This window comes from Glycine max, chromosome 14 (genome assembly GCF_000004515.6).
Source record: "Glycine max cultivar Williams 82 chromosome 14, Glycine_max_v4.0, whole genome shotgun sequence".
NCBI lineage: Eukaryota > Viridiplantae > Streptophyta > Magnoliopsida > Fabales > Fabaceae > Glycine > Glycine max.
Genome location: NC_038250.2, coordinates 46,972,363 through 46,994,760, shown reverse-complemented (window position 1 = coordinate 46,994,760; position 22,398 = coordinate 46,972,363). Strand labels below are relative to the sequence as shown.

General features: G+C 34.3%; 3 protein-coding genes across 7 annotated transcripts; all 3 read right to left on the bottom strand.

Annotated features, from left to right (window-relative positions):
• Positions 1-320: 320 nt before the first annotated feature.
• LOC100777829 (RING-H2 finger protein ATL63) lies at positions 321-3,385 on the bottom strand. The gene has a single exon (XM_006596370.4). The coding sequence runs from the start codon at positions 1,945-1,947 to the stop codon at positions 1,222-1,224; it is 726 nt and encodes a 241-aa protein (XP_006596433.1). The 5' UTR covers positions 1,948-3,385; the 3' UTR covers positions 321-1,221.
• A 138-nt stretch (positions 3,386-3,523) lies between these two features.
• LOC100796785 (6-phosphofructo-2-kinase/fructose-2,6-bisphosphatase) lies at positions 3,524-15,330 on the bottom strand. Of its 2 annotated transcripts, XM_003544844.5 has the most exons (23): positions 15,027-15,329; positions 14,864-14,927; positions 14,324-14,619; positions 13,599-13,796; positions 12,727-12,936; positions 12,490-12,585; positions 12,153-12,251; positions 12,009-12,038; positions 10,901-10,954; positions 10,015-10,068; positions 9,857-9,934; positions 9,648-9,739; positions 9,503-9,560; positions 9,344-9,418; positions 8,291-8,338; positions 5,734-5,831; positions 4,867-4,942; positions 4,730-4,792; positions 4,554-4,645; positions 4,334-4,402; positions 4,183-4,246; positions 4,030-4,095; positions 3,524-3,804 (listed from the first exon to the last, which is right to left on the bottom strand). In XM_003544844.5, exons 1-23 carry the CDS (start codon positions 15,192-15,194, stop codon positions 3,727-3,729), a joined length of 2,226 nt encoding a protein of 741 aa, XP_003544892.1. In that variant the 5' UTR covers positions 15,195-15,329; the 3' UTR covers positions 3,524-3,726. The 2 variants fall into 2 exon arrangements, with proteins under 2 accessions (XP_003544892.1, XP_006596432.1); XM_006596369.4 differs by lacking the exon at positions 8,291-8,338 and having other exon boundaries at positions 15,027-15,330.
• A 1,756-nt stretch (positions 15,331-17,086) lies between these two features.
• Positions 17,087-19,734, bottom strand: LOC100777303 (protein CHUP1, chloroplastic). Of its 4 annotated transcripts, none has more exons than XM_006596367.4 (5): positions 18,917-19,734; positions 18,491-18,807; positions 18,291-18,402; positions 17,701-17,832; positions 17,087-17,634 (listed from the first exon to the last, which is right to left on the bottom strand). In XM_006596367.4, the coding sequence occupies exons 1-5, from the start codon at positions 19,586-19,588 to the stop codon at positions 17,578-17,580; spliced, it is 1,290 nt and encodes a 429-aa protein (XP_006596430.1). In that variant the 5' UTR covers positions 19,589-19,734; the 3' UTR covers positions 17,087-17,577. The 4 variants fall into 4 exon arrangements, 3 of the variants coding, with proteins under 3 accessions (XP_006596430.1, XP_006596431.1, XP_003544301.2); XM_006596368.4 differs by having other exon boundaries at positions 17,088-17,619; positions 18,917-19,733; XM_003544253.5 differs by having other exon boundaries at positions 17,090-17,626; positions 18,917-19,732.
• Positions 19,735-22,398: the final 2,664 nt, after the last annotated feature.

The following is a 22,398-nucleotide window of genomic DNA, read 5'->3' as shown; positions in this document are numbered from 1 at the left end:
TTGTGCAGATAAACTTACTTCTCATGATAGTTTTACACTTTTAGTTTGGTGAGATTCCCTCCTCTTTTTTTATTTAAGAGGAGTTTTTTAAGAACAAATATGATCTCCTTTGTTATAAGTTCAAAGCATTGTACATGAATTTTACTCTCTGTCTTGTGATCTTTATTTTCTTTTTTGGATATAATATAGTGGGGTGTGCTCCCTTCAATTCGCCTTAGCACATTTTTGAATTTCATAAAAAATAATATTTGGTACACTAGCATAAATATAATACAAATGATGTTATTTGTATAATAAATACTGCACAGCAAACGTCACTATACATGGCCTCACTTGTAGCAGTTTGTTCTGACCTCCCCATTTACAGAACCGGACTCTGACTCTGATCAGATACACAACTCAAGAGCTTCAAAAAAATATTGAGCAGTAAACCTACTACAAACATGTACATTGATAAAATTTTGTCCTTTCCCTGTGCTATCCCATCCGTTTTCTTCCTATCCACATACATGATTGAAACAACACAACACAAGCTTGGACATCAAAAGTCAGAACAATCAATTACGGTTAGAAAGTGTTATCAATTGTAACACATGGGTAACCAACGCAACACTTGCAGCCAAACAAGTACTCTCTTTTTGTCTTTTCTTTTGGTATATATGAATATGAGGACTAATGGTTTGGGGGATTTCTTCTAAAAATAAATGGTTTCTTACACTTAAGCACTTGAGAAGAAATCTTCAATGCTCTTAACTCTTCTTAGCTAACACTTACTTCAATAGTAGAAACACATCCCAATTGAGAGTGGTGACTTAATAAATTAGTACTTTCCCGGAGTCTCTACTATCACTTGTGTGTTTATAGTTTCTCTTTTTTCATTTAATATATAATTTGCTTCAGTAACAAAATAAAAATGTTACATGTGAAAATTAATATTAGACACATTACATTGGGTAAGAGATTGGCAAAGTAAAAGGAAATTGAACATTGCTTTTTTGATAATCATTAAAACTTGTCAAGAGACCAATGAAACTTGCTCTTGCATATTTTTCTATGAATTTGGGAGTATAATTTAACTCTCCCAGTGGTTTGAAAGGAAAACAAAAAGAAAGAAACTAGACATCTCCAAAAGAAACCAAACAATTTCACATATAGAAGAAACATATCATAGCCAACAAAAAAAAAGTGTGTAAATGTAAACATTTGAGACAAGTTCACATATCAATGTGAACCATCCAATTCAGTTACATGATCAGGTGACAGAAAAACCTTACTCAGCAATCTCTTCAGAGAGAAACCCAACAAAGATGAAGAAGCTTCAGGAACAGAACCACTCACCCCACCATGTTCACTCCCACTAATCTCATAACCCGGTGTAACAACCCCAATCTCAACCACACCATCACTATCACCATCAACAGAACCCAAATGAGAATCGCCACTAACAACAATAGGAGCTCTACAAATTGGACAATTGCAATGTAAACTCAACCACATATCAATGCACTCCATGTGAAAAGCGTGGCCACACTTCGGCAATCTCCTTCCTATCTCACCCTCCTCAATAACGCTCAAGCAAATGACACATTCCAATTCCTCCGTTTCCTCTGTTTTCTCTGGTCCTTGCACAAACAAGGGAATCGCCGAAAGTGTGGCCGAATCAAGGCCTTTGGAGCACGTGGGTGAGGCTTCTATGTTGATGCTGTGGAAATGGGAAGGTTCCAGAACGCCGGAGACGGTCACCGGAGTTCGCCGCCGCCGAGTCTGGGAACGTGATTGTACCTGGAATAAGAACCATTTGGCGTACACATGGAGTAGGAGGACGAAGAGGATAACTAGGAGCAAGAAAATAATTGCTGCGAGCATGATGTTGCGGTTGTTGTCGGAGAACATGTTCTCAGCGAGTTGACTCAGTGAGTTGCTGGGTGACTCGGTTTGAGTCGGCATTTGAGGGGGATGAAGTAATGAAAGTGAAGTCAGTGTGGTTTGCTTGAATGGGGAAAAGGGTTTATTATTTTTGCGGAAAAGGTTTGAACTTTGAACTTAAAATGAGATTTTGGGAGGAGGGGACCCAACAAAACAGTCAAGATCCGGTTTGTGAAATGTTGAATAAAAATCTTGTTTTGTTCTTTTACTTGGTGTGGTTTCTTTGCAACTTGATGTGGAAATGTTTACGTGAAAATGAAGAGAATAATAAATTAGGGGTGCTTGTTGTTGCTGGCTCTAGTAAATAAATGTATTTGTCATGCATTGTGGGATGAGGTTGAGGGGTGCAATTGAAGTCAAAGGGAAAATGCCTATATCTAAGGGAGTAATGGGGACTCAAGGACTCATGCATGGGGATGGGGTGAAGGGTTAAGAGAAAAATGGGTCACAAATGAAGCACTCGTGAAGGCAACGGCAGTTGAGGGTAGGTGGGTTTTATTGGATTCATGTGGCAGGTTTTTGTTTATTTATTTGTGGTTTTAGTTGGTTAAATTTGGTGCAATGGTGGAAAGGATCCTAAGGGAAAGGCTTTACTTACGAGTTATGAGTCTTATGACTCATGACCGAGACATAAAATAAGATATTCTTAGTTCTTCTAAACTGCATCAAGCCTAAGTCAATCATGAAAAAGGAGGCATCCCTTCACAATTTCTTCACTTTCACATTACTCATTATCTTTTTAGGGGCTTTCACGCATTTATTAGAACTTTGTCAATATTAGAGGGGGGTGTTCTGTTGTTTGGGTTTGGTAGGGTATATGTGGGACCTCAATTCCTGTTTTAAAGAGATCAACGAGAGTTCAGGGGTCCCATGTGAATGAAACCATACACTAAACTAAAAGGCTTTTTTTTTTCTTCTTTCTTTCTTAGACTACCCTACCACAGCCACCAGTCAACTGCTGATAGCAGAAGATCTTTGCATAGATTCCACCATATTTTGTTGCATGTTTCCAGCATTGGATCGATCCTTTTACAGTTTTTGGAGCGGTTAAAGTATTATAGGCTTGCAAAAGGTCCTCTTGCAATACACCACTGATAATAATTCACAGGTTTTTTTGGACTTGGAAATCATTACACATGTTCTGTTCATTTTTTTTTTCTTTAATGAATATTTTATTTTATTATTATATCACTCTACGATAAGTTAATTAATTTGACATTTTATACAAATTTAATGATCCATATACATAATTTAAATGACTGTTTAAAGTTTTCTTTTTTGAGAAGTATCACTATCATAGAAATTTACATAAAAATGGAATATTTATTTGTGGCTTTTCTTTTGTTGGTCTGCAAATGTTGAGACCCCGAGCCTGTTATCTCTCAGGTCAGAACAACAACTTTTTCCATATTTTCAGCTCGAGATGTTGGTCCAAACCTGTTTCTTTAAATTCTTGTTAATGGTGACATCTCATAATATTCTAGAACTCAATATTAATAATCTCGGCATTTCCAAATTTTCAACCATGCATGCAGGATGTAACCAAACAACAGGATGCGTTTGAGTGGAAAATGGAAACGGCGGGGAGAAGTGGAGATGATGGAAAGTTGAGTAATAAGTATTGTTTTTGTTTTGATGTTCAAAATTCTTCAAATTGGAAGCTAAGGAATGCTCATAAAAATTATTAAAAGGGGTGGTTTTAGAAGATTACAATATACACGATAAATTGATAATCATCATTTTTTCCCCTCATAAAAACAAAAATGTTCATTTAAATCTATTCTTTCCCTTCAGTTCATTTCAGTCCATTAGTTTGTATCTTTTCTCTTCAACACCAGTAACTCCCAATTGTATCTCTATTATCGTATGGAGGGGCATCTGTAAATGAGCAAACTCACATTAGATATCTTGCGCAAATTCATGATTTACAGTAAAACGTTTCACAAAATGGATGGTGAACCTCAGATTTTCCTTTTTGTAACACCAAAATAACTAAAATTTATTTCTTAAATGTTTGCCATGAACACAACTAGGCATTTGCATCAACTCCATCTTTCATACGAGAGTAAGAACATCACATTCAGCCAAATATGAATATATTACCTCAATATCTGCAATTTCTTTCAAAGGCCTGTCAGTAAAATAAGCATATAATGCCCTCAAAACAGCCTGTAATGAACAAACTCAAGAATTAGAACAAGTCAACCGTAGGAGGGCATATAAAAGGGCAAGTTTACATCTAGTTCATGTGAAAACCTGGTGAGATATCACAACAACAGGTGCTCGTTGTCGCTCAAGCTCAATAATTACAGGTTCTAACCTGCATTATTATTAAAAATTCAAGTTATTTACATCAAGCAAGTAGTGGTTTGGAACTAAATAATGTTAAAAGAAGTGATGCATCTACCTTTGAATAACATCTAAGTAAGACTCTCCACGAGGATAACGATACCTAAGTTTGTCCTTATTGCGGGATCTGCAATAGAAAAGGCAAAATAAAATAAAATAACAAAAGTGTTTAAAACATTTTTAAACAGCACGTGCTCCCACCACGCACTGGTTTTTTTTATCTGATGTACCAGTAGCATTCAACTGGAAATAAGACAAATTACAAGTTTGTGACATACTCGTACTCCTCTGGCATGTTCTTCTTGATTTCTTCATATGTCTTCCCATCACACACACCGGCATTTATCTCATCAAGTGCGCGCCATTGTATCTAACATATAGATAGTAAGTGCAGGAGCACTAATAATGTATACTTTTGTCAATCCATATTTCCTGACTTAAGGATGGCACTAACCTTTGGAAACCCAACAATTGGACCTGCTGTCAAAATTGTTCGCTGCAGTGTACTAGTCCATATCTAGACACCAGTTACAAACATCACAAACTATTCATCATTTCAATATTTTGCACATATATTTATGATAAGCTTACACATGCAGCTCGTTCTGATTTGAGACGCTTTTCAACAAATTTGGCAAGCTTCTTTTTATAAAGTTCTCCAGCCTCACTGTTGAAACAAATTGCATTGTGTTTCAGTTATAGTCAGATGAAACTTCATAGCAACTTTTGTTAAAGAAACTAGATGACATTTGTAAGAAAAGGGCAAATACGAAATAATTCAAAGATGGAGGAAATAAAACCATTGCTCTTTGCATGACAGCTGTTAGAATCAATTTTTCAATCAAGTCTTGAATCGAAGAGCTGCTTGTATTTTTTTTTTTTCAGTGAAATGAGTGGGTACACCCAAACATAGTATAGCAAGAAGAAAGAAAGAAAAGTAATACCTAACAACATAAAAGCTATTAGTTTTTAAAGATGGGATGTATCCATAAGTCCCAAAAGATATGCCAGAGCAGGACAAAAAAGCCAAGAATTAGGGCCCTTTTGTTGAAGCTTTAAAAAATCAATACTGTAATATAGCTTTTTCTAGAGCTTTTTTCAGAAGCTATTATGTTTAGCTTATGAGAAAAGCACTGAGACAGTTTTTTCAGAGGCTTTTTTTTCTTGGAAAAGCTTACATAATTATTATCAGGTTTTTTTATATATTTTTAATTAAAAAAAATATTTTTTGTTTAAGAAGATGCAAACAAATGAGCCCTTAGTTTTCACTTTTCACTAATAACAAGGTCGGACTGTGCTAAATCAGTCTTAAATAAATAAGGACTTCACTGCCTAACAACGCCAGAGAAAATAAACAAACTTTACTACATCTGATGATTCTAACCCAATGTCCTTACTCCTAATTAAAAATATTAACATTACATTGAATATAGACAGAAGCCAAATATTAGAATATACCTTAATGCAGAGTCTCCACCAATTCTGCCTCTCACATTATACTGACTTTCTCCATGCCGGGTAAGTAATATTGGGCGTGGTGTAAGATGTGTATTAACCTGCAAGATAATAACAAATCACTCATACAAGCTTACAAGTGATTTGCAGTTGCATTTACTGAATGCAAGATAATAACAAATCACATTATTAATCTTCCAACAAAAACCATTATCACAGAAGTTAAGCAAAAATACACTTTGCCCTAAGCTTATTTTCAAACTTCATTTTTGTCACACAAGCTTTATTTGTTATAAGTTTGTTCTTTATGTTTTGAAATGCCATTAATGTTTCCCTCCAGCTCTATCAGCCTCCAAAAAATCCACTAATGCTGTTTAAGCGCTCAAGATGTTCTAAACTAATCATTTACGACTTCAATGTTATTAAATATTAGTATTAGTTTTTCTCAATTATAACTCAAATTTTCTATATGAACATATTTATGTCACATCCAGCATCATATTAATAAAATCTTTTTGGCCACCTTGAAAGGCACGACACTCCACGAACTGGGGACCAAAAAATCAACAGAATAATCAGACTTGAAATTGTTCCTAAAATACCATTCAATTACAGAAGTTCAATTATAAATTTCGTTATATGAATCCAATCAAACACACTATGTGTGCAATATGGGAATTAGTAGGGAATTTGTCTATCTTCGAAGGGCAAAAGGTCAGAATTACAGCAAATTCCTTCTATATTTTCTTGTAAGAGATATAAAACCATTCGTGTATCCTGACTTCATAGCTAAAACTTACGATATAGTTGGCCCATGACATGAGACCAGAATCTTTGATCAAGAGTTAAAACTTTTTTGAAGTCCCCCCTCCCCGCCTTAAATTCCCTAAACAAAATGTTGGGTTCCAGTACAGGGTTGCTAGATACTTCAAACCCAAAGTTCATGTCAGGGGGTGTGATATAAATACAAAACCGTAAGAATTATATACTGTTGTGTGTTGTCTTATCAGACCACACGAAATACTCTTATTTATAATGAAAGAGGCTTACAAAATAAGGAAACTAAATAATGAGTAATAAGGGAAATAATCCCATACTAACCTGCTGTAATTAAAACATATCAAATCATATATTTCACACTCTCCCTCAAGCAGGAGCATGTATGTCATATGAACCAAGCTTGCTACAAATGTGGTAAACCCAACAGAAATGAAAATAAAGACGGTTCCAATCGTGTGGTTGTGCCGAAAAACCTCCATGACAGCCAACAAAGGCCCGTAGTTGCAATGGGTGTTCACCTGTTAATAAAGCACGCCTTGAGGCAGAAGGAGGTGGTTCTAGTGTGATGCTCACAGAAGATGCGTCACTCGTCATGTGCGTGAACTTCTCTCGCCGGAAAAGAGCCCTGGCTGGGGTCACTGCAGAGGTGTGTTGAGTTGGTTGTGCATGTGGATGGCATGGCATTCTTGAAGACAAGAAGGTGGCACACTGGCTGCCAAACAGACCCAACAGTGGGTGCTGGTACTGTTCACCTGCAAAGAAAGCTGCACACAGATATGTCTGAGCGAGGAACATTTGTGAGTGTTGTCGCGGAAGCGAATTCTAAAGGAGGGTTGGTAGAGGTCATGAAACACAGGGAAACAAGGCCAAACAGAACCTAAACAGGGCCAAAGAAAGTGAAATAGTGTCGACGGAGGAAGAGGAGGATGGTGGATCGATCGCCAAACAGTGGATCACGCCGGAAAAGGTGTCACACCAAATGGCGTGTGCGTCATTAGACTGCAACACGACAGCGTGCACGGTTGTCGTCAGGAGGGGAGACTCCAGCGAGATGGAAGTGTGGTGGCAGTGTAAGCACGCTCACAACATGCACATTACTTTTCAGGCAAAAGGAACGTTGCGGCAGAAAGGGGAAATAAGTAAAAGAAGATCGCTGGAAAAGGTGTGGCGAGTAGAAAGGTCCACCGGAATGTGGAAATAGGTCATCGAAAATAGGATGACAAGCAAAGAGAGGTCCACCGGAATGTGGAAATAGGTCATCGAAAATAGGACGACAAGCAAAGAGAGGTCCACCGGAATGTGGAAATAGGTCACCTGAAGTAGGACGACTAATAGAGAGGTCTACCGAGGACAATAGGGTCCCCGGTGGAGAACGACTTTCGTTAGTCCTTTGTAAAAAATAACCTAAGTTTTGATACCATGTAAGAATTATTTACTGTTGTGTGTTATCAGACCACACAAAATACTCTTATTTATAATGAAGAAGGTTTACAAAATAGGAAAACTAAATAATGAGTAATAAGGGAAATAATCCCATATTAAAATATATCAAATCATATATTTCACAAAAACCATTCATAAATCAAATAAATTAATAAATAAAAAATCATTGATATGCTTTCATTTAATAGCTTGAGTATTTTGGATAGTCGGTCTATGACATTTCTCAATATTGTCTTACCGGGTTACATATTATTAATTAACTTAATCATTTGTTTTGTTTATCTGTGTATCAATGAAGCTTTGACAGTAATTCACTACATTCTTCAAAGAAACTTACCAAGAAACATACTATCCGGCCAGGTAGGTAGCCACTGATATTTTTCACCTAAACCAAAAGATAGAACTTACAAATCATTAATAAATTAAAGTCACCCTGTAAACCATGTTTCTAAATGGCTATAGAAAAATTCAAGGAGATGCACAAATATTTGCAAGAATTCCAAAATATCAGAGCAGCCTCCCTATAATATTTTTCAAACAAAGAAATTATATTAATATCATCTGTGCTTAAATGTTAGACAAATGACTTGTACATTACACTTTATCATAAAGTATATGGCTATGGTACTATGCCACATTTTGGTCCCCCTTTCAAGTTCCACTCAGGTAATGTGAACTCATGGTATAATTCTATTTACAATACAGTTTATATATATATATATATATATATATATATGAACACACAAAAAAACACATGCATACATACACACACACCTTACTACTTGGCATAACTTTTAGATCGAGTGGTTTGTTGACATGGTATCGCAGCTTGGTCAACCAAGATGCCCACGGTTCAATTCGTATTTTAGAGCCTATCTTCTGATCATAAGTTTGTCACCCAACAAAGTTTAGAGCTGACTAATGAGTCTTTCTAATTTGTCTGTGTTATAATATGTTGTATAGTTCAGATACTGGTAAGTGATCTGTATAAACTTAATGCATTCATATGGTAGTGATATACCTTTCAAACACTGGTTCTTTGCAGAACAAGCACACTTTCAATTCTACACTCGCAGTGAACCATGAAATAATAATTAAGATTTAAGACAGGCACAGAGTGGACTCAAGGATACAACATAAGTTATTTAAATTTTAAAGTTAGAGGTGAAAGTGAAACCATGTCATTTTCCCACACCAAGGTTTTACATCTAGTTAAACTATCAGAATCTATTAAAAATGTTACTAACCCAAACAACAGCTACTATAAGGACAACAAACATGCATGATGCATACCAATTATCAAACTTGCAATACTAGCTAACCAGACAATGATTTATGTAAAATGGTTCAGTTTGCCACATAAAATGACATAATTAAATGTAAACCTTACTTGTATTTGCCCTCCATGTCCACTGGCCATGTCAATCATTTTTATGTAAGATCCTTCTTCTACGGTCTCATAAACCTGGTATATGAAATCAACATTATTTAAAGCAAAAGCTCACCTTGAATAGCCATTAAAATTTAAAAGTACATATGAAAGACTTGCCTTCTCATAATTGGCGACACGTTCTTTAAAGTCTCGCAACCCAGCCTCAAAATCTGATCTGCAAAAGAAAAGCTAATCGTATATGTATCTACAGTTCCATTTACTCATTAGGATAAGATGTCACTGGTTTAAAAGGAAACATTACACTTCTGCATAGTCGGGACTCTGCTGAATTTTAAAGCGTATATTCCTCTCAATTATGTCAACATCATTGCATATCGTTTCCAGAAAAATGATCTGCAACAAAAACACAAGGATACATTGGAAGACTTCAAAATTAAAAATATCATTTTCATATCAATTATCATACATATTACATAGCAGTACCCATCTGTGAGACACTGACTACAATACCTTGCATCTACCTTCAGCCAATTTCATCAGCATGTTTCTTCGCTGCTTGCTACTGTTTGTGGCATCAAATATCCCAACCTATATCCAAATTAAAACTTAAGTTGAAAAAATTTGAAAGAAGGCTTAAGTAACAAAGTTATCTAAAAGAATGAATTTACCTGGCCACCTTCTTGCATCCAAGATATCATATCTTCAAATGCCATCTTTGCTACCTAGTGGTACATGACATATTAAAACTATTTTACATAGAGAAAGGTTGACATGGAGTTACATTTTACTAGAATCATCTAAGACAAATTGCTAGGTTCAGTCTACACATCTTAACATTCAGTAAAATAAATACATATTGTTTCATTTACTATGTTCATTATTTAAATATGGAGTACATGGTGTAGTTGAGTTGAGACACGATTTTAACCATATGGGTTTCTCTCTCAAAGGATATGCTTCAAAACCAAAACAGCAACTAACCTCTTATTGAAAGACTATAAAATTCATAAAAGAAATAGTTTCTGAAATTTATTCTCCTACATGTACCAGATCATTAGTCATAAAATAATTTGAACACAGTTAATTGTTTGTGACTACATAAAAAATATATATTAAAAAGTTAAGAGTCAAAAAATAATTAGTTGAATGTAATAAGATGGTATAAAGTCTAGAAGCATCATCTTCAACTAAGGGTTTGTTTGGGAAACAAATTAAATAGGAGCTTGTTGAATAAGTACTTATCATGTAAGTACTTATGTACACGTTTCCATAATTGAAAAGGAATTAAATTGCTTTCATATAAGCTGTAAGTTTTTTCTTAAGCTTTCCGAGAAAGCTTATTGAAATAATCTTTAAAACAACTTATGGACATATCATAAGTTATTTTAATAAGTTCTCTTAAACACTTACACAAGTGCTTATACTATAAATAAGTTTAAAATAAACTCTTACAAATGCTCCCTGATTATACACATCAACGACCTAATTATACACAACCAATTTAAATTATTCTTTCAGGTATTCAAATAAAAAATATTATTGGCCAGGAGTTACCTCATTACGTGCCTCCACACCTTCAGGATTGTCAGCTCGAAAGAAATCAGCAGACTGCAGAGAAGAATATGACATGGATTGTAAGTTTTCCTAGAAAGCATGACAGTACCATAACATCATGAGTCCAAGAATGAAACTAACATAAACCAGGGAATCAAGCACCCATGGTTAATGACATTTCAATGGATGACAGATTTTATCAAAGAATTGGTGATGTTTGATTTAACTTAATTATTTTTAGGGTAATGCCCCAGTTCTCTTTGACCAGAATAAAGTTCAGTACTGACCACTGCCCCCATCTTATTTATTACAATTCAGTGCATAGTAGTTTTAACTTATAAGTTTAGTACAAGGAAACGGTAACCCTATGTTATCTTAACATTTTCTGCCCAATGAGCTTTAATTTGAAGGGATGTTTGGAATTATAAAATTCTTTGGTCAAAATTTAATAGCTTGAGTTTAGTCCAAGTGGTTCCTCTGTGAATCCTCATGATGAACAAACTGAATTATTGAAAAATTTAAAGCCATGTTCCATTTTCAGCCATTAAAAAAGTCTTAGAGCTGTTAGCAAACATTAGAGAACACAAAAAGTCCATTGTATTGGAATCATGCCTGTCACGTGGCATAATTAACACAATTAGAACCTGATTTCTTTCTATTTATTCTTATTCTTACATATTTTGATAGAGGTCCTAACAGATTGGTTTCTCATATTTCCTGTAATAAGGGCAGATTTAACCAACTAACTTTTTTTTTTAAAACTCCAATAATCATTCTTGTATCCTCAAAATCAACTAAGAACCCATAGATGTCACCCATTAAACTTCAGAAAAATAACAATCTCTAGATAAAGAATTCTCAGACACAGGAATTATTTTCACCGACCAAATCCTCTAATCTACACTAACATGAACCATATTAATTCTTATGACAAACAGCACAGTGTATCATGCAATAAGATATACATTTAACATTAAAAAATACACAATATATATTAAATATCAGAATAAATTTATGCACTAATGAAAATTATTCTGCCATATAATGTAGATAAACATTACATGAGAAAGCATAAACCATTCAATTGACTCTTCTACATTAAGTTTACCTGACTAGAACCATGCTTAAGGCGACGATACTGCAACATTGAAACATAAGTGTGTTAAATTCAAACTTGACATATTTCCTGCCTTTCGTTAGATACAACAAGATGATTGATTACTAAGAAGAATGAGTCAAGAATGTGAACAACCTTACCAACATTGAAGTGTTTGGTATTATGACCTAACCATCGAAGATATCTTGTTAGTTTAGCTGCAGTGTAAGTCTTGCCTCGAGCTGGCAAACTCACCTAAGGAAAAGAAACTAATGAAATTATTCATTTTCAAATATTTTATTTTACTAAATTAGATGAACTACAGATGGGAATGTGGCATTTTTTTTTCCAGGTACTTCCAAAATTTTAACTTCTCAAGATATATTGTCTCATTTTGAATCTCTCTCAAAACTCCAACTCAAATCCCATAACAAAGTGATAACCAGTATTGCTAAAAAAGTTTGTGTAATTATTCATCAAGCAAGAACAATACCATGACAATCGCCAAATGTCTATGCTCCTTGGGACCTAGCATCTGATCTGCAATCGCAGCAGCTGCAACAGCTCCAGCAGCAGCTGGAATTGAATTCTGCCATAAAACCAGGAGGGGAGGGGAGCAGAAGCAACTATTTGTTAATAACCTCAAGTGAAATGTTTGATGCAACATAAATTAATCCAGTGGAAATAAATTTTAATAATAAACAAAAAATGGAAATCATTTTATACAAACCTTAGTATCAGTATACAAATTAAGATTAGTAGTGAAAGCATATGAGCTAGAAGATTTTACAAGTCTGGGAACTCCAACACCCCTATCAACAAGAAGTCCTCTCATATCACCTTCCTTTTGCAGAGGTAAAATGGTTCCTGCTGACTGAGATTTAACCATTCCAGGACTTTGGTACACCTTAGCTGGATCAGGGGCATTAACCTCCATAAACTAGTTGGAACATCAACATAGCCTATTAGATGTGATATATTGCATTATCAAGAATCCACATAATCCATTAGCTTACTTTTTTTTCTCATCACCTCCAGAAGAGGCAATTGGCGTTTTAAACATCATTTGTGCAGTTACTTGTAAGTTATAAAATGATCTACAATCCCCAATTTCATGAAACTAGTAATGCAGGAAAATAATTCCAAAAATATAGAAATAAAATCCTAATTATTAGCACAAATATACAGGACCAGAGTAGAAGAGATTTTGTCTAAATTGGAGATACTTTCCAACCCTTTTAACACAGCTTTAGTTACTTATCAAAGGAAAACAGAGATAGAGATAAAGAGTAAACTTAACACATTACACTTCCAAGCCTCAACATACTAGTCAGCATCACACTTTAGAAGTACAGAAGATGTGTCTAAGATGTAGAGCATAAGAATCTACTTCCTCAACCAATTAAAGTCTTTTAAGGTAAATACAACTACAAATCCATCACAGCTTCTGGTTCAGGTAAAAAGACTTCTGAATACGTCACAGATAACCACAGATTCATCGAAATTATGTCAAAATACCTCTGCACTGATTTTACATGTTTTTATACCAATCATTTTAGAAAGTAAAATTATGAATTTGAAATGTGAATATGAAAGTTAAACCTTTACTGTTTCTGGTTGATCAATCATAGGAACACCACCATCTACAGTAGAAGACGAAATGCTGGCAAACCCACTATCTAGTGACCTGGGATTCTCAGTCATGTTAGCAGCATATACAAGTGCTGAACTTGCAGAAACTGGGGGAGATGGAACAATATAATGCTCAAGATCAAGTTCCAAACTCACAGATGAGATGTTCTGAATAAAAAGTAAAAATTAAGCATGAGATACAGTGTAATTGTTAGCAAAAAGTTTTTTTATATACATATTAACTGAAAGTTGGAAAAAGAGAAAAGAGTGGGGAATATAAAGAGCATCAGTTACGATACATGATAAGCACTGGTAATGTAAGATACAGACATGCACTTCTACGAGAAACTATTGAATTTCACCTGACTAATCACTTGACCATTGACGATAAATGTTTTGCACTATCAATTTAAAAAGTACCACAGAAAAAATTACAGGTCTATAAGATAATGACAACTAAAATTGGCTGGTATTAAAGAAGAAGAAAAAAAAAAACCTGAGTCCTGAAAATGCTCACACAACTGAAAGAGAAATTAATTGTGTATCAAAAAGAGGAGAGGAGACATTAATTGGGCTATCACAGTGACCATGGCTAGAAAACCTGATTCTTAATGTCATGCACCCCTGCACCACAACCACAACCCCATCTTCCAAAGTGAAAAACAAATAAAGAAAACTGGTAATTGGAGTCTTACCTCACTACCTGTCTGAACTTCTGAATTTATGCTGACATCAGGTATCCCACGTACAGTTGAAAGACGAAAATTCTCCTGATAAGCCCTCCAACTAGCTGCAAGATCAAAGGGAGAAGCCCTTTTTGCTTCCACAAATACTCGATACTCAAGAACTTGATCATTATCAAGCCTAAACAAAGCCAGCCTGTCACCATATTGCAATGCTCCCCCAATAAGTACTCGACTTGGACCCTCCTCAACAAAACAAGGATTATCGATGTACTTGGGCTTCAAAAGGAACTTAAACTCTAAAGCTTCTGAAAATTCCAAACAAAATCAAAACTTCAGGTTAGAAACGCAGTCTAGTACACAACCCCTTTCACTTCAGCCAGACAATCACCAAAACTAACCTGCAAGACATCTTAATACCATCTCAATAAAGCTATCACTCAATACTCACAGTAAAACTTTGCACTTAAAAAAAAATCTCTGTTTTGCAGAAATTATATAACTTTAACCTAAAAAGAAAAGGCAAACATCAAGCATATGAGAAAGCATTACCGTGATTAGGTGGAACAACAAAGCTCAACTCCCACACTGACGCTGATTCCCGTTCCATAGAAAGCTGAAAATTTTACACCAAAAAACAACAACAATAAGAAAAACTAAGAGAGACCCAGAATAATAGGAACGAAATGGCGAAATGGGTATGAATCAAAATTACAGCTTTGGAAGGATCCCCAGAAGGGCAAGAGCCAGATATGTGAGGGAGAAGGTCCCCAGAGAGAGTGAGATTGGGATTCTCCATCTTCACCGAAACATAGAGCAATTCCGGGATTCGTAACGGCGATTGGTGAAGGCCATCTCGGTCTTCTTCACTATTCCCCACCATTGATTCTTCAGAGTTTCGTGATCGTGACAGTGCGATAGCACTAGCAGCAGCAACTGAACTGAAACGGAATGGAAGGTTCTTAACGATGTGTGTTACATATGTGTACGAAAAATCTTTATCAAGTGTCTAACTGTTAACAGTGTGACACGGAAAGAGAGAATTAAAAAGGACAAAATCTTTTTTTTAAGATTTCCGTAAATATTATATTTAATTATTATTAGGTTTCAGTTAACCTAATAAGAATAATGAATTAAAAAGCATTTCCTTAACTTGTGATTGAAAATGTGATATTAGCCTCTTATTTTAAAAAAATACAATTAAGATGTACGAGAAATTTGATCATTATCATAAATTTTTATTAACAGCACGTATGGAATTGTAGATTTTTTAAGAAATGGTCGAGATAAAAGATGGCAAAAGCAAATTCTTCCCTCAATTTGAGATACTCCAAAAAGTGAAGGAATGAAAAAAATAGGTAAGATCGCATCAAAATATATTCTGTGCTACTGCCAATAATAATAGGTGGAAGATTCGTGGAAGAGGGAGGGATTAGTGTACAAGGGAGAAATGACGCATTGAAGACAAAAAGGTCCAAAGTGATGTATCTCATTCTCATAGGCTCAATTGAGTAGCTGAAATATGAAGCTCACCTGCGTCCTTCTTTTTTCTCACCAAATCAGGATTTTTTTATTTATTAAAATGGGTAATTTCACTAAACTACTTATTAGTATGGATATTTTAGAAAATTATTTACTTATACTAACTAAAATTTCAGGGTTTAGTTACTATTAAGAGGTGTCATATTATGTATAATTAATGGGAGACATCATTCATATAATTATTTTCATCCCATTTAACATCATTTAACACATGTGGTGATATCTCCTATATTTGTTGAGGTAAAATTTGTCAAAAATTAAAAAGTCAAGAATAAAAAATGTAATTAATCCTATATAATATTATTTTATTTTATAGATATACTTTTTCATTAGAAAAAATAGTTTTTTTTAACAAGACGAGAATTTGAAATTTTTTTAAGGTTTAATTATTCATTTAGTTTTTATAGTTTTAAAACTAATTTATTTTAGTTCTTATAATTAATAAATGAATTTTTTAGTTTCTGAAATTTATATTTTAATTTTCAAAATGTCTATTCCAACTAACAAGTTAAAAAAATTTAATTATAGAAACTTTTTAAAAATTAAAATATAAATTTAAGGTACTAAAAAATTGATTATGAAACTTAGTGAACTAAAGATCCACTTGTTACTCAAACCAAAACAGATAAGTTTAAAAACTGGAAAAACTAATTAAACTTTTTTTTTAATCCTTGACCACCCTGAACTGAATTATCATAAAAACATGGGATGATGACTAAGACCAATTTGTGTTCATCTCTTTTTTGTGTTCCTTTATAGTAGGATTTCAGATTGCTACTTTCGCGTGTTTGTTCATCTCTTTCACACATCTAATTTTCGTTTACTTTTTTTTTTCCGTGTCTTGTTTTTTCTCATTTTTATTTTATTTTGGTTTTTAAAATTTGCTATTGATGTTTTGTCGGTTTGATGGTGCGGAAGATGTTCAAGAACACATTCCAATCTGGATTTCTTTCCATTTTATACAGCTCTGGGTATGTTTTGTTTTTTGGGTCTTTGTTTCACATGTCTGTTTGGGAAATAAGCTGTGATGATCTTGATGAAATTTATCATTGTTTTTTCGTTTATGTTTTGTATAGGAGCAAACCTTTGCAGATAAGGGACAAAGAATGTGAGTGTTTTCTGATTTGCAGTAGCTTCAAACGGAAATAATATTTTGGGATTTGGATGCTTCACTGTGAGGGGTGCACTTAATGAGAAATTAACACCTAAGAAGGAGAGTGACACATAAGTATGGGAATCAATTGAGTTTTGCTCTCGATCATAAAATACTATATTTTAATTTTGTGAAGATGAAAAAATAGATGAATTTTTTTGGAAAGATGATATACATACTTTGATAATGTTACATGGAAGAAAAACATATTTTAACTTATTTCTTTTTAATTTAATGGGATTTTACTGCCAACCATGTCTTGGTACTACAGCCTATTAAGTACTATATGGTCCTCATTTTGGAAATGGTTTGCTTTTTGAAGCACAGACTGTAATGAGGATTTATCTCTTGCATAATTAAGAAAGCATATACCTACTATCCAAAAGTAGGCAATGCTTTAAGAAGTCACATAGAGGAGCATATACATTTTCTCAATTCCGCGGCTAATGTGTATACATCAAATAATTAAGAGAAGACAATTTAAGTTAAGATATAGGTTTCTGGCAAGTTTTAACAAGTATGGGGAATTTAATCAGATTACTATAGCTTGGTATAGCACAACCAATCTTCTTCAATTCTTCAAATGCTTCAATGGTCTCAGTATCAAAGCCACCTGCAAACTGAAAGGCTTCATGGCTGATGAGTTGGATAAGAGGAAATGTTAACTTAGGGGTGTTTGAGGAATGTACTCTACCTGGTGCACTCTGAATGCAAACTTAACTCCTTGTACAAAGAGGTTATCTTCCTGCAAAAGTTCATTTGACTCTAATTCCTTGGTTATCCGTTTCATGAATTCCTTTGCCATCTTCAATGAACTTAGCTTCATCTGCAGTCAATAACAAGATAAAGCCTTTCAATTGGTTTTGATGGTAATAACTAGACCCATCTACAAAAATGTATAACATAGAGGGTATGAGGCAAGAACATTATATACCAATCAATTTTCCGGTTGTTTGGACAATCACAAAGGGTCATTCACCAGCATGATTTCATTTAGTGTCTTGTTAGCTCTATTCTAGACTCTAGGTTACAATACATAACATTTTTCTTTTTTGTATAAACTCGTGTTTAGGCATAGACACATAGTAGCCAATAAATAACTTTTTTTCTTCTTGATTTCACATAAGCTTGAGTTTAAGCATATTGACCAATAAACCTCGTTTATGTAGAACAAAACACACATCATCATTAGTAAGCAAAGCATACTAACCAATGAACATTATTTTGTAAAAAGGTTGTGTTATATTGTGGTCTTAAGGCATAAGTAAGCTATCTACTCCCCACCTGACCAATAATGCCTGTGTCCAGCATCCATTCCCAAGGGATATGGAAATTCCTGTATCTCTTGCTAGTACTCTCCCTCATCCTCTCTTTAGCACTCACACTTCTCTCCAATCTGCACATTTGAAAGTGGCACTTTCAATTGATTTTAAGTATTGCTCAAAAGTTTTACTTAGCAGATTGTAAATTTTGTACATGCTCGCCTGTCTTGCAGTGCTTGTATCTTTCTCAAAGTCTGAACCAATGGCTCTTTGGGATTGTCATCATAGGATGAAACTTCAGACTCAAGGTTCTTCAGATCTCTGTAGTTACAAGCTGCTTCCCTGAGTGCATCTACTTTTTGTTCTGGCCATTGAGGAAAATGTTTTAGCACTGACCTTTCATCCACCAATGAAGATAGTTCCCCATCTAGCCATTTGACAAATGATTCCACCTCAGAAACATCTGCAAAAGAGGTGGACTCTACCTCCTTAATTAAGAAACTGATGAACTCCCCTTGTCTTTGAACTTCTGATTTTATCTGTCCAGGAATGTGCATAGTATCAATGAGAATAGATGTAGATTAATCTACATAAGAAAATTTGACACATAAATATGATGAGCATTGAGCAGTTTGGAACTAAACTTACAGCTGAGAGATAAGTTGAGCGGTTTTCAATTTCCTCAATCATGTTTCTGGTGAATGCTACTGTGGGAATTCCATTGGAATGTATCCTGTTTTCCATGTTAGCATCCTTTCGTGTAAGGGAACGATACAATTCAATTACTTCAGGCACACGGCGCACTGATTTTAACCCAACCAATGATAATTTTGGCGGTGTTGGAGGTGGTGGTGGTGCTATTGTTGGCTGAACTTTAAGTCCTTTCTCTTTTTTATGTAAAGGAGGAAGAAGGAGGGTGGGAGAAGGCCTTGGTGGAGGAGCTGGTGGAACTATTGCTGGTTTGTCTTTTCTAGGTGCTGCTGAGTCTTGGAAACCTGGATTTGTATGCACATTCTCATTTTGTGAACTCTTTTCACATGTGATTACCTGAACTGGTGGTGCTTTATGTTGTTGATGTGCTTCTGAATTGTTGTTGTCGTCTATGGATTTCTGTAACTTCTTCCATAGAACGGATTTCCTCTCCATGTTGTGTGCTTTAAGTGAAATTATCTGTGACTTTAAACGAACTACTTCTTCTCTAAGTTCCTGGTTTTCATTCTGTAGTAACTCATTTCTTGCCATGTGGACTTCAAGTTTTTTCTTGAGAGAAGTGATCTCAGACTCATTCTCTTCCTGTAGCATTGTCTCCCCTTCCCTCATCAGAAAGATAGCTATTAGATGGTCTTGCTTGTTTTTCTTCTAAATTTGGTCTTGCTTTTGAAGTAAGGTTGGTATGTAGGAGTTAAATCTTCAAGAATGCCCCTGAAGATGCTTGCAATGGCTTTATGGACATGAGAGGAACAATAGTCTTGATAAGGATGCTTTGGACATTTCACACTACTTTAATGCACTTTGCTATAAAGACTCATTATGATTTCTTTGTGACAAATTTTATGGGGGATAGGAGATTACTTGGGCTTGATGGCAGCGCTAGTATGTGATAGCTGCACTTAGAGTGTCATGTTAGGTACAACCTTAAATTCTTTGGTCAAATTTACTCTACTTTAATGCTTTTGATTTTAGATTAATCTTTTGCGGGCTGAGATTTCTTGCTTTCTAATTTGTTATGGTGTCATATCTTTGAGGGTTTAGCGGTACACCTTTACCACAAAATTTTGCCAAGTGAGGTTATTTGGCATTAGTGAGTATATGTTTGTCTTGTCTCATTAATTTCTATTTTTTAATCATGTCAACTCTTAATTCAATTCAGATTTTCTATTTACAATACACGTGGCAAAAAAACTAGTTAGTATACCGAACTGGTTACAAATTCCTAATACCTACCTATATGGAACTCTCTTTAATCTTTACAAATCTGTCATGTACAAGTGTAACATGTGGAATTGGAGTGTCATTGGGTCAGCCTAGCTCCATTGTGATGGTTACCTTTCTTTCCATCATTTGAGAAGTGCCCTTCTTCTTCTAGTTGATTGGCATTTGGCCATTCTTTGCATATGAAGCAATGAAAAGAAAGGACAAAGGAGGTAGGAAAATGTATCTCACATAGTGAAATTCCTAGAAGGGTACGTGAAAATATTCATAAGGAAAGGTGGTGATTACTACAACATACCAAATAAGATCCTTATGATATCTACATTTTTTTTCCAATTAATTATGTTGTCTCAAAACCCCTCCTGAAATCCTTAGCCCCTTTTCTTCATTTCTACTCCTAATACCATGGACTTAAATTCACCACCCCTTCTACCCTTTCCACTACCGAAAGTGTGAATTGAATTGATGTAGATTGGTACTGTTTATGCTTTAGGTGAAGAACGTGAAAGTAATCAGAAACATTGTTCCAACTCCTTAAAATATTTGTTCAAAACATCATATATATTAAACTATATGTCATTCCATTCTCTTTACCATCACTAACAGTAATTTTTAGGGAACAAATTTGTTTTTTTTCTCTTGGGGGTAGGTAGCTTATCTCATCCTTCCTTTCTTTCTTCTTTCTTTCTAACTCGAAAAAAGAACAGTGTAGAGCAAGCACATTATAAAAGTTGCATCAATTAAAATATAGTATCAACTTAGAGAAATAAGAAATAATGTAAAGTTGATATGTAGATGCCCTGAATATGAGGGAAGAAGTCTACACCTCATGCAGCATTTGGGAATTCTTGTGAAGTTTCAATGACAGCTATGATTCTGTTAACATTTATTGCGCGGTTGGAGCTGTATATAGTTGGCTAGATTGTACACATTGAATTTGAATATTGTTGGGTCAACACATCAAAGACTAAGAATATCAAATTGGGTTCCTACATAGATGAATATGGAACATGCGTAACCTTTCAAAAATGTTTCTATATAGCCCCACTGTCCAGCCTTGCAGGCTGTTTTACGTCCAAATCTTATATATCATTCTTATCCACACAAATAATGTACATAACATTGATGAGGGAAGAAATGCAAACAACATATATATCTTTGTAGCACACTTTTCTTTTTCGTTGTTCAACACATTATATTTATTACTGAGTTAAATTCACGTAGGTCCAATAAATAGATAATATTGTGAGTTATACTTTCCTGTCTAGTTTTATTTATTATTTAATAGAACTTGTATAAATTTTATTTAATAATAAAAAACTTTAATTTTCATACACTATTAAAAGATTTTTACACAATCATTTTTTTTTGTTTCAATCACCGTAGTTACGATCTTTACCTCTCCTATAAGACCCCAAAATATTCGCATAAGTTTTGATCCTTTGGACTGATTAAAATAAAAAATAAAAGATTAAAACTAATTTTGCTAAAAAGGTAAAGAACCAAAAATGTATTTTAGAAGAGAAAAAATCACCAACTTTCATAAGTGTTTATATATATATATATATATATATATATATATATATATATATATATATATATATATCACTTGTGATATAAACGCTAAAAATGATATTGTATAAATTGTTGTATGCATATCATATCTCTTATTTATTTGATGAAAAATGAATTAATTGAAGAAAGGTGAGAAAATAAACAAGAAGGATTTCTCAGTTGACAAATTTAAAACTAACACAAATTTCTTTAAATTTTTTCAAATTTCAATATCAAATTTGCAAAATAGTTTTAGCCCACTAAATACTTTTGTTTCTGCCTTCCAATCAATTTACTATTCTTCCACCTCGGAACATCAAGTCCACATATGACGATACAAAAGATGCTGGCTAGAGTTGAGCATGTTCCTAATACATTTGTGTCACTAAAAACTAATTTGATAATTTCAAAGCTTGGATAGTGAAACTGTCAAATAAACTTATGGTTACGAATTAAATGCTATCATTAGAAAGGGTAATGTAAAAATAAAAGTACACGATGCATGGTAGCGTGAAGACCCTCAGTAGGGTATATAGTATTAAGTACGCTACCATTCTTGTTGGAAATGATTTATTTATTTTTTAGGCACTTTATATTTGGATATTAGGAAATGTATGTTAAAAAAAATAAAGTGGGGTGTGAAC